Source organism: Hippoglossus hippoglossus, chromosome 5, assembly GCF_009819705.1.
Source record: "Hippoglossus hippoglossus isolate fHipHip1 chromosome 5, fHipHip1.pri, whole genome shotgun sequence".
NCBI lineage: Eukaryota > Metazoa > Chordata > Actinopteri > Pleuronectiformes > Pleuronectidae > Hippoglossus > Hippoglossus hippoglossus.
Window position 1 is genome coordinate 11,751,178 of NC_047155.1, and position 13,010 is coordinate 11,764,187.

The following is a 13,010-nucleotide window of genomic DNA, read 5'->3' on the forward strand; positions in this document are numbered from 1 at the left end:
ATGTGCGTCAATGCGTCACAGCACCTGTCGAGCTCCACAGCCTTCCACCTTTGCAACAAGCAGAATCATAATCCCGGGACAAAGCGTCATTAATTTACCGGTGTATGAATTAAATAAGCTTTGGAGCGACATCCCATAAACAAACAACCTCCTCATTAGCGAGAATGTGAGCTACAGTGAAGCCTTGAGGCGAACTAATTGGACTTTTTACCCGTGGAGTCATGCAGAATATATTGAGAAGAAGAAATAAAGTAATAATTTCATGGAAAAGAACTGATGTTTGTGTAATTAGGATTTAGTCTGCCACTTAGTGTACTGATGAGTTTAAAGTCAATGTGAGATAAATAACTAAGCTTCATCGCTTCCCAAATGTTTGGATCGTTAGTCCAAAAAAGACACTTTGTCCAGGTTCAATCTGAAAAATGCATACAGTCCATAGGGATTTGGATTTCTTTTCAATGCAACCAATCAGATTTTGCCGTGACATCTGAGAACCAATCATCAGGCTGCTGTCATATTTTGAACTCTTTTCTCTTTTTAACTTGCACTGCATTGGTGTAAAATTCCCAGACTCCTCATATCTTTTCAACTTTTTTCTTTTATGTTCACACCGTATCAAATAAATTCATTATACCTGCAACTGATGATTATTTTCTAAATTAATAAATTAATTTGGTTCAAGGTGACATCTTAACGTGTCGTGGTTTATTTGATCAGTTGGACAAAACATTCACATTGATACAAAACAAGGGAAAACAGTAAATCATAACATCTGTCAAATTTGAACATGAAAAATATCTTGGTTAGCTACAACTGGTTAGTTGATCAATTGCATCTTTCAGTTACTGTCTCCTGATGTAAATGATTTAGTTTGACAAGTGGAAAAGTCTAATCAAAGAATGGTGAAAAGGTCAAACTTGATATGATAACGATGATATGAACAACAGCGTCTGAATGATTGCACACTCCCACAACTGACCTTCTGTAGTGTGGGGAAGTTAAAGTCTGTTTTTTGGATGAGTTTTTTGTCACGTCCCCATGTCGTCCCCCCCCGTCTGTGTGACTTGTAACCAGGCATGTGGACGAAGCTGAGATCTGAGACCTTGAACACAGACTTTAGATCAGAGGCTCCGTTCTGGTTTCACAACCGCAGCAGCTCAGCAGTTTTGTCAAACGGTTTCTGCATCACACCTCTGATGTCAGCCTGGTCGGAGCTGTCCCCGCACAGACACGGTGCAGATATGCTCGGCATCGTTAAACAGCGCTCAGCTCCCTCCTCTTCGGGGCTCACGAGTATCGGCCATGTGAATATGTAGAGCGAGCACAGTTTGAGTGTTTGATGTGAAGGGAAAGCGAAATAAAAAAAACGAATTGCCCAGAGTTGTCTCCGGAAAGAAACGTCGAACTTCGTATCGTGTTGAGTTGATGTGTCTTTGAACTCCCAGAGTTGTTTACCTGCACAGCAACGTGTTAATGAGTGATAGCGGAGGCTAATACCCGCAGTCTGAACTCAGAGTGGCTCGTCTGCAACCGGAAACCTGCTTTTAAACTGAATTCTGAGAATCAAAGTGGCTGAGGATGATAACGGATTCAGAACCGTCAACTTATATTAGAGCAAATATGAACTTCAGCTGTTTAATCCCCTTCTCTCTCGTTTCAAGTTTTGTGAGTTGTGTGCTGGCTGCCATTGTGCTGCGACACAAAGATGCACTCCGGCTCTGACCCACTTTCTCCTGCCATGAAAGACAGGTACAGACACTTGCTCGCAAACAGTCCTAATTGGCTGCGGCCTTGTCACCGGTGTCGCCTGTAGGCCCGGCTCTCGAAGAAGCCACTCCGGCGTGCAGCCTCTGGATTCTGAAATGTCATGTACGAGCTCACACAGGTCTGCTCTAACAAGGGATGTTTAGCCTGACTCTGGGAAAACAACAAAAGGATCCTCGTCCCCCCCCCCCCTTCCTCCTTATCTGAGCAGAGAAGTTTCCTCCTCTCTGTCTGCCAATCGTAGCGTGTTCGCAAAGTTTCTCCCTCAGCTGATTTCGATGCTTTGTAGCTGAAAACAACCAGTGGCGATGCACCTTTCACTCCCAGGTCCATTTTGTGCTGTGAATTTTTCATTCCTGTGGATATCTCAACAAACGGTGACAATGTGTTGAGGTATTTGCAGCATCTAAAACATTAGAGGTGAAGTTGAGGTGGGGAAATGTGTTATATAAGCAGAAAAAAGTATCAGTTTCTCCAACAATAGTCTAAAAGAACATGATGGCGTTGACGCGTTGAGCTTTGTCTTCCTCTGCAGCTGCTGTCACCGATGCTGTTTTTCCTCCTCCTCCTCCTCCTCCTCCGCTCAACGTGACATGTTCTTATCAAAGTGATTCGTCTTTGGCAAACAATTGACGTCTCTAACTGATACGGACGGATGAGGCAGGTTGCAGAGTAATTTGTGCGCTAATTAAAACACACACTTCTTGAGTGCACTCAGCATCAACACAGGGTTATTGAGTAACAGGATAAGAGGGTGGATTTTTCTTCTTTAACTCGTACACGGCTGGTTGGAGGATATAAGCGCTTTATGTGCTGCTTTTACCTGCTCCTGCTCTGTGACTGATGAAGCTGTTATGAAACAGTTATCATCTAAACTAACGTCAATTAACCTTTAACCCTGAAAATCTATCCGTCTCCGGACCCCTGACCGTGGCCCTTTTTTTTCACCATTACACACACTGTTGCATCTGATATCAACCAGAGCTGCTCCTTATCTGAGAATTAATTAGCTGTGTGTGAAGCTTTCGTGGCCCAGTGGAGGATTTTCAGTGAGAATCACCGACGTCCGACTGGTTTCATCAGGTGCCGGAGAGGAGGCAGATTATCAAAGGTCCTGCTGAGGCTTTTATCTTCGCCACGCTCCCCAGGATTTATTTTTCTAACGTTTTTGATTCAAAGGCAGAAGAGAAAGAAACACTCTGCATTGGTCTGTTGTTCTTCTCACTAGTGGCCCACTGATCAAAGTAATTGAAAATCACTGTCGGGCACTTTAACCTGGCTTTTTTCTGGACTGTTAAATATCTTATTTTAATTATACATCAGTAGCAAGACTAGATCAGACGGTTTACGTTTTATTTGGAGATAATTGTATTTTTCTTGTTTGAAGTTTTTGAAGAGTTGATGAAAGGTTATTAGGAACCTTACAGAATCATTTATTTAACACAGTTTGCCTTTTTAAGTGTTTGATGTTTTTGAATTGGTTGTCTCGAGCCGACTCCGTGGCCTTATAGTGTGGAGGCAGGGATGGATGATGTCAAGGGTCGGTCGCCACTTCCCCTCTGAGAAAGATGCAGCTGCTCAGGCCGCTATCAGCGACACAGTGAGAGAAGGTGCGTGTTCGTTTCATGTGGACGCAGCATGTATCGAAGCTGCCAGGTGGTGGCAATGTTGCTGTGGGCAAAATGAAATTCCTCCTGCAGTCTCGGGCCTCACACTGGAGCTGGATGCTGTAATGCAGAGGCAGTTTTCAGGAGGAGATGCAGTGAAGGGTCTGCAAGGGTTTTTATCTCAGCTGATTGTTTATTAACTTTATTGAAAAGGTCAAAGGGAAACTATGGACTTCACATGAATATATTAAGATCTGCTGAGATGTTGTTTTGGGGAAATTAAAAGATTAAAGATTTTTTTTGGAGCGAGACATTCAGGATTTATTGTTTTTTCAGCTATGGGGATCATACATTTCAACACTATCTCACAATTCAGGATTGATATGAGAGGTAGTTTGTGATTTCAACGCAAAAAGTATTAGCGTCTGCACGATTATATACATTATGTCAAAGCTTTGTTTGTCATTTAGTTAAGAACCTTTGCTTCTGATATAGATGAGTTTAAATGATCTATTTTTCCATCAAAAGTCCAGAAGAGCCTGATGCAAATGACTCTGCAGCTGCCAGTACTAACGCTGCCTGCAGCTGCACAGGGGCAGTGCAGGGGGCAGTCTTTCACACATTACTTTACATATCAAAGTTGTCTTTATTCTGTGTAAAAGCTTTGGAAGAGACGTCATCAACAATAACTCGATGGTGTGGTGTTAGGACAGATTTGGGCGTTTGCAGAGCAGTGAGGGTCAAATGAAATATGCTGTTGTGTTGCATTATGGGAAATATCAGCAGGTTATCTCAGCCTCTTAATGCTCTAGTTATTACAATAGTCTCTTAAGTCTGTCTCTTATGTAAGTGAAAAACTAAATAATTGAAGCTGATATTTTAGACAGTTGTATATATTTTGAACAGAAATGATTTTATGAGTTTTGCTCTGGATGAACTCGACTGACCTCAATCCCATCCAGCACCTGTGGGATCCACTGAGATCATTCAGGTCTTATTGCTGAACTTCTGGGGCCAATCTCATGGAGGCTCTTGTTCCAGAGTGGGAGCAAATTCCTGCAGCCAGGTTCCACAGTCTACTGAAGTTCATTGTAGCAGCAGGTTCATTTTAAACACGTTGAAGTGTCCACATACTTCTTGCCTCAGAGAGCACAGGGCTCAATATTAGATTTACCTATTATCTGTTTTTGTTGTTATTTATAAGTGACTGCATTGTAATTAAGGTGCATATCACTTAGTTCCATGTAGTGGTTTAAAAATATCTCTCCTTAAATAGTCAGTGATGTTTCCCGGAGGTGTTTTACTTCAGATGTTTGATTTTGAAATGGCAAGTTTGACTGAATCCTTGACAGAACAGTTTTAGGATGAATGAGAAAATTATTATAAAAATGTGAGTTTGCAGAGGGAAGGTTTTACACTTAATATTTCACTCAGTGACAAATTGGTGAGACTGAAGAGATAGAAAGACGGTGTCAGTATATTGGTCCGTCACTTTATTTCTGAATTTATCCACTATTACTGGATGGATTGCCATGAATTTTGGTGCAAACATCAATTTTCCCTTCAGGAGTATTGTCTTAGTGATTCATAAACATTCTATCTGGCACCATCATCAGGTCAAAAGTTTGATTTGATTAGTATTTTAGTATATGACAAAAAAATACCTTCAGCCTCAACTGCACTTTAGTGGTAAATAAAAAAAGTCAGCACATTAAAATAAGATTCTCACGTCAGTAAACACGGAAACTGCTGCACATCAGCACAGCAGCATTGACACTGGCCGTACAGATGTTTGTGTTCAATGTGCAGCCTCACAAAGTTGTTGGCATAGTTATTTCATTATGTTCCAGTTTAACTTTTAAATGACTAATTTGACTCTTCAATTGGAGACAAGTGACCAAGTCACTCAGCCAATTCAAGGACACTCTTGACAGACTTATTGATCCAATAACAAGCTTAATCTAAGTTGATCAATATTTATTTCACTCATACAGAAACTGATCACTGGCCTCCAGTTTATTTACAGACAATAAAGCAGGATTCAAAGTATGCAGAGTTTTGTGATGTTCCTTTTTCAAACTGGCTGAATGGAGTTGAAGTGAAATGTCTCGATGTGGGTCTGATCAGATACCGTTTATTATCTAAACAAGCCACAACCTGCCAGTTACATTGTGAGACATAAGAATGAAATACAGAGTGGAGGGGATCCTCCTGACAGACGCCTCAGCATCAGCCCGCCTGCACGATTCTGGGCAGCTTCTGTGATTTCTCGTTGCTTAAGTCACGGGGGAATACGGCAGCACAAAGAAATGTACAACTCACACGGTGTGTTTTCCAGTGAGGCCAATCTCCTAAACCCACTGTCACAATTATGCACTTCATGTTCACATTATATTACCGGCTTTGACCGTAAAGGCAGACAGAGCTCTGCACACACAAGAGCCTCCATCTGCTCTGCATCAGCAATGACTGGACACCAGCCAGAGAGAGAGGAGGAGATGTTGAGGGAGCGTGACAGTGGAGTGTAATATCAATATGAAGCTGTCAATTATATGCGTGTGTGATGTTTGCAGTTCACCGGATGCTTTTAGCTAATTATTTTAGAATAAATGTTCTAATTCTCTCTACGTTTCAGAGACACTGTATCCTTATATAGATCTTTTATATTCCTTTAGGTAAAACAGTGCAAGTGACCCTCCTGCAGATGCTGATGCAGAACAATGAGGCAAACAACAAAATTACAGGCTTGTGTTGATGCTGTCAGATACGCAGGGACTCAGTCATTCCTATGTGAAGCAAACTTTGCTAAGCTACAATTGATCTGTCCAAATCCCCGCGTTTGAACAAACTTGTAGTTAGCTTTACAGCGGCGTGTGTTTCCAAATCCTCAAATGAGCAGTCGCTAACTCTCGTTCTGAGATCAGGAGATTGTGTTATTCCCCCTCAAGTTGCAGGCTTTTGTCCCTCAGCGAGACTGTGTTGTGTATTTATCTGGCATTGGTGTAATTGAACTGTGGCCGAGCCTTTTCTCAGGGCCTGCCTCGGATTCTCACAGTTGCTCTCTCATTCGATCCCGGGCCTTTCGGGATCGGAATGTGAAGTTCTTGGAACTTCCTCAAATTGCCTCGGAAGAAGGTGATTGGCTGCAGTGATTATCAGACGTTAACTGTCACTCCCCAAAGTGAGTCATTTTGATATTTCTCTCATCATACTTCCCGGTTGGACAGTTTAATGAAGTCATTTGAATATATTTTGCTGTATTCCACACGTGTTAGAAAAAACCCACAAACAAAGAACTCCCTTGATCATATTTTGTACGATTTCACAAATTAACAACAATCATATATAGAAATGGGAATAGATATTTTTTCCGCAGAGGTGTGAATGCTTTTTATGGAGGATCGTCTTTTTTTTTTCTTTTTTCGGAGGACCGTGCAGGCTGACAAGACACCAACACGCCTCATTAGAGTTCATTGTTGATGTTGTTTTGCTCCTGTGGGTGGTTACAAAGATTGTAATGAGCTGTCCACATCTCAGCCACCAGAAGCACCGGGCCACCTGTGAGTGGGAGTGTGTTTCACAAAGGACTACAATGTTCCTCTGATTTAAATGATCGTTCATATTGTATCAGTAAGTGTGATGGGAGATCCTGCATAGTCGCAGTTTAGAAAAATGCCCCAGAATAAAGGATCTAACCCTAGAAGGCTGTGAGGATGTGATGAAAGAGTCTAAATGAATGCATTGAATGCATTGTTTCTGTGAATAGACCAAACACACATCATCAACAACAAACATTTGTTTATAGATGAAAGTATGGATATAGGACTTTCACACAGTATCTTATCTGTGTCTGTAGCCCATAAAACGTTAATTCAAAAGTAAAAGGAAACTTAACATGTATGTCTATTTACAGGCACGATAACATGACGGGACATAATCACTTTACATTAAAATACTGTATTATTGTTTTATTTCTTGCATTTTGTTTGTGTGTGTTTGTAAATACCAACACCATTGATGTAAAGACAGTTTAAAAGGTACGGTGGCCCTGAAGTGCAAAACACAACGACAGATCACTAAACATGTTTAACAGTGCATCTGTCCAATCAGCAACTAGCCTTGTTGACACCTTTTCCATTAGAAGTTAATGCTGCCATGATTTGCACTTCCATAAAAAGGTGCTAAATAAAGACAACATTTATTTCATTGGATGTCACACAAAAGAACCAAAATGAGCCTGGACTCTAGGCGTTTAACACAGGAAGCTATCTTGTCCTCATTGAGATTCCTGTCCTGGTGTCTTCTCTGTACGATCGTGTTCATGCTGTTGTTCCCTCGTCTGGTTTGCTCCCAGCAGAAGGACATTAATGTGTCAGGTGGCGGCGAAGACTTCAGATTCACACTTCAAGACCTAATCTGCTGTCAGATGTTGATCAGGGGTGTCAGCAGGAATTTGAACAACTTCAGAACCTGTTGTAATTTCACGACTGAGAATCAATCGGTTACTACAAAAGGTTCAACGCCTTCAAATTCAACGTCGTGTCTGGTTTCCGTTACAAGTGTTTGACGCTTGTCGCCTTCGGCCAGGAGCTGTGGCAGTCTGATTATGATGCGATGCATTCAGAGCAGTCAAAGTAACGTTGCTCAGAAGAGCCACCTGTCTTCACCATCCAGCATCACAGAGTGTGACAGGATGCATTGAATAAAAATCGAAAGTGGAGGAGAGGGTGTGTCTGTGCTCTGCATGTGACAGCATGTCATTTGCAGCAGCAGCAGTAGCAGCGTGTCATTGCCCGACGTCTTGGCCCATCTCCGGGGCACAGAGGTACACCTTGTAAACTCTGGATGTGAAATTAGAATCCAATCGTCAACCTCTGTTGTAAACATTTTACCCCCCCGCCCCCCCTTCCCTATCTACTGATTTGATATACGCCACGCTGGCTGCTGGGCTGCTGTCTGCTCGTAAACATGCCTCTTTCTGCCTCGCTGCTGCAGTTCAAGAGAAGGCAGGAATGCGTGCCCGTAAATCTTTGATCATTGTGCTGAAAAGCCGACCTTGGCTGGTCACACGTCGCTTCGCTCGCTCTGTCACTTTTGCCCAAATTGACCTCTTAGCCGCTCGCTGGTGAACATGAGAGAGAAAGTGCTGATTGACTTAGAGCCAGTGTCCTTACATCCTTTAAAATACTCTCTGTCTCTGAGGAATTATTCAATTTCAACATTAAACAGCAGTTCATATTTGTTGCTTCCTCCATCCCGAATGTGAGAATCTGCTTTAAAACAAAACGGGTTTTCAATTTGTTTGAGTTTGATTGTGTTTGTCAGACAAAACGAGAAACTTCATTATGTCACCTCCAGCCCTGAGAAACTTGGATATGATTAAACACCTAAAACTGAATTTTCCCCTTTTATTTTCTCCTAAACAGCTTTTAAGTTGGAAAAATAAGTGTGTTGCTCAGTCTAACACCTAATAATAGTCTTTGATCTGCTTCTTAATTGATGATGAGAGACGTATTCAAACACAAGACAACTTTTTGAGGCAGCACCTCCATAATTTAGAACCTAGATTGTCCATCTAGCCCTCAGGTCGTCGTCTCTTTTATCCCGAGGGCTTTTGAAATGTTTAATGGCACCTCGGATGCTTTCCTTGCGAAACCTTGTACATTTGCACGTCTGCACTTTGGCACACTTGCACTTTCCATTTCCATTCCTAGTACTTTGCACATTTATACTTAGTGCAGCTACACTTTTAGTACTTGGCATGAACTTCCATTCCCTGTACCGGCTCAATGTTTTTACTCTTTTCCTTTTATTTCCTTTTTTTTTTATGGTGTGTTGTTTGTCATAGCTGATGTTGTCTTGTTGGCTTTGACCCTGGCTGCAAATCCATTTTCTTCAAGACAACAAAGACAACCTTGTATCATTTTATATGTATTTCCCCAGTATTCAGACGTATTTTATCTTTGGATCTATTGTAGAAATTTGTAGTTTAATAGAAAAGATGAAAGTAAATATTTACATTGATACTTTTGTCATCATTCTATTTAGTCGAATATTCTAGCAATTTTTTTGTTTTGTCTTAATTTTAGCTCTTTTTTAAAATATCTTTATGCAAGTACTACTTCTCTCACATATTCATATTTCCCTGTTATCAGGACACTTCTGTAAAAGTGAGCGTTCTCTCTGTTTTCAAGTATTTAATGAATCAATCACTCCCAAGATAAAGGCGTTTGGATGATGTTTGGCTTCATTACTTCATTTGGATAATTAACAGCCCTCTTGATGGTTGCTGCTTGTTTATTATTATTATGTATATTTTCCTGTTGGATTGGCTGCTCTGACAAAACACATTTCTATGACTCTTTGTTGCTCTGAGTATATTTTGGGTCAGCATTGATCAGACCTTTCTACATTACCACCCACAGGCTCTGACCAAAGAGCTTAATGGAAACCTCTTAGCAAACTCTGAGACATTTCTGAACACCATATTGTGTTATTGTGTTGATATAGACTCTAACTGAAAAACAAAAACACAAATATTACTAGAACTCTCTGCGTGAAAAAATGGATTATATACTGTAATGTCATGAATGTGTCTTGGTAATGGATTTAGACTAATGATGCCCCTCTTGTCCAAAAGAGGGATTATTCTGAGGGCAGAGCAGTGAACGCAGTCCAGCTGTGGAAAGAGGAAATGTCTCCCATTGCACAAGTCTGATCCAGAAAATCCCACATGGTGTGAGAGGAAACAAAACACCAACAACAAACCTGGGAGCTCCTCAGCCTTCATGAGGGGAATAGAAATGAAACGCCCACAGTCACCAACGCTTGTTTGTGCGTTTTCGTGTGCTTTGACTTTTCGCTGACCCACCTCTCTCTTGATTTCCTTTCTGCAGCGGTGCAGTCTCTGAACAGCCTGAACGACCAGATTGCTCAGTTCATGATGACCAGACCCTGCAGCCTGGCAGACGAGGATGTGGCCTTCATCCAGGGAGAGAGGGACACCCTGAGGAAGTCCATGACTCTGATGAGACACCTGCTCATGGATGCTCAGGTACAATCTCCACCCTCTCAGCAAGGTTGTTAAATGGATGCTAAATGCTTATCTCTAGAAAGAAATGACAAACACTCTTCATTATCTAAACTAGTCCCCATAGTTCCCTGGTTGGTCTGTCTTCTAGCTGTTGGGATATGGAGGCATACTGCTGCCACCATGGTGTGTTTTTTAATATTATATTAAGTTTCTTGTATTTTTCTCATTATTGTTTAACTACATAGTAAATGATTATGATTTACATTCATCCCTTGTTATGTAATGTAACAACATTACTTTGCCTTTTTATACTACAATACATAAAATTAATTAATTAACCTAATTTTTAAAACACCATACCGATCTATTGTGTGTGTGTATATATATATATATATATATATATATATATATATGTGTGTGTGTGTTTGTGTGTGTGTGTGTGTGTGTGTGATATATAAAATGTTTAACCAACATTTCTTTACAACAAATACATTTTTTTTTTGTTTCTCCCCATAATTTCATACTTGTAGTGTGTAGAAATAGACATAATGGCCCATCAAGACCTCAGTGATTCTAGAATCCTGGCTGGGGCCCTGAATATATCAACAACATATTAGACTGAACCATGTTTGTCCTTGTGACATGAACAATGTATTTTGTAATTATCAACTAGTCTAGTCACTCTATTCATACTTTTGCATCAAACTAGAGCAACAACAAACAGTTGCTTCTTTTTCCCTTGTCAGTGTGACTTGTTTGGGACTGAAATTAAACCTTTGCCCTTCTGCCTACAGCAGAATTTAATTTATTTTATTACTTTATTTGATTTATGAAAATATGCCAGTTACTCTCAGAGGCTAATTTTCATCCGTAGTCCCCGGGCAGGCAATAGAAGCGCACACGTTAAGAATAAAAGCATTGAAAATGCAACGATAAAAGCAGTGAAAAGACATAAACAGGGCCTGCCTTTCATAAAAGTAAGAGCAACAGCTGTTAAAATACACAGAAGGAACAGTATATGACAACAACTAACAAACAGCAAGACAACACGATATTAGCATAAGGCCTGGTGAGATTGTCTTGGAGACATTAACAAGCAGAGCAGCTGCCAACCTGAGCACGAGAAAGACGTGTAAGACAACAGATAACATATTTACAAACCAGACTGTTGATACAACTAATGATTGAACTTGAAAGCATCTTTCTTTAAATTCTCAGGATTCGTCAAAGAGGCTCTTTTGCTTCTTTTGTATTTTGGCTGCAATTTCTTTAGATTTACTTCTCGAGCTTTATGAACTCGTTTGACCCTAAAGGGAAAATATGTGTATACAACCTTATCAAAGTAAAATCACTGCTCTCTGCTTTGCTTCAGAAAAGATGTGTTTTTTTCCTTTTATTTATATTCCCTCAACATTTAGTTGAATGTTGGGTCATCCATTAGCACCATTGCAGACCTGTATGATGGATAGAGACTCACCCCCGCCATTCTCCTGGAGATATTTTTTCCCATGCGGTGTCATTGATTAAAGGGAAGGGAATTCAGCATAAGGCCATTTCTTTCACCTCAGCTCCATGGTATGCAAGGTGGAGTGAAAGATTGTTAGCCTGCAGTCTGCTTTTTTTTGTTACATCAAGAATATAACATTGGGAGGTGATGGATGAGTTGGAACCTCAGCGTCGGATGGAGCGACGATTATCTCCCCAAGTAGTTGTACTTGGAAAAAAAAAAAAAGTTTGCCGGCAGTTCATTGTTAAGTGATGCACTCAGACACCAGTCAGCATGACAGATTCCTCTGCCTGTTGGCCTTGTCGGTGTCAGACGCTACACCTACAACCTTTACACATTCTCTGTTTTTTCTCCTTCGAAGGAGTGTCAGCTGGGGGCTTGTTGCCATGAACTGTCAGAGGACAAAACCGATAACCGGGGGATGCTGACATGTGACTGACAGTTGCTAGAGCGATACGTTCGTTTTTCATCGAGGCTGCAACCGATTCCAAAAGAAACTCTTTGTATTCAAACTGGCAGCATTGCCCCAAATCCATATTAAGTGTACTCAAACCAGACAATACACATGCTTAATCTGTCTAATGTTTGAGTGTGCTGTCAAAGGACACTGTTATCCACAGCGCAACACACAAAGGAAATGAATGAGTTGCTCCCAACTGAAAAACATATTGTAGAAAGTTTGAAAGTCTAATCGTCATTGACATTTCAAAGTCACTGTTTGATTCCCGTCTGACATGTGACGATCTGGTTAATGTATTGTATTATTTCCTGTTGATTTTAAAAATGGTGACTAAAGTCGGGCCTATACTGGATGTAGACATGGATTAGTGACAAGCTATGGCAGTAAGGGAGGGGTTGGATTTTGATGGTTTCATTTTGGATATGTTCCTCGTTTAGCAAAATACCCAGATCTGTTAAGCTAAGACGCAAACAAATTGTCAATATAAGCTTGTTTCTCTGCCCTCTGTGTTTATTAGACAAGAGCAGTAGGCGATTTGTTTGCTGACGAGGGGATGCCATCCCCCTTCAACTAAAATGTCTTAAAATCCATTCCTGTTGATAACCTGCCAATTCTGCCATCCCCTCTCAGCTATCCCCC

General features: G+C 40.9%; 1 protein-coding gene across 2 annotated transcripts in view; it reads left to right on the forward strand.

The window, feature by feature from the left end:
* kaznb (kazrin, periplakin interacting protein b) overlaps nt 1-13,010 on the forward strand; it is a 109,809-nt gene that overhangs the window by 12,478 nt on the left and 84,321 nt on the right. For both annotated transcript variants that reach the window (XM_034584754.1, XM_034584757.1), the window contains one exon: nt 10,268-10,425. In XM_034584754.1, the coding sequence (XP_034440645.1) occupies nt 10,268-10,425 (158 nt within the window). The remainder of the gene's footprint in view (nt 1-10,267; nt 10,426-13,010) is intronic.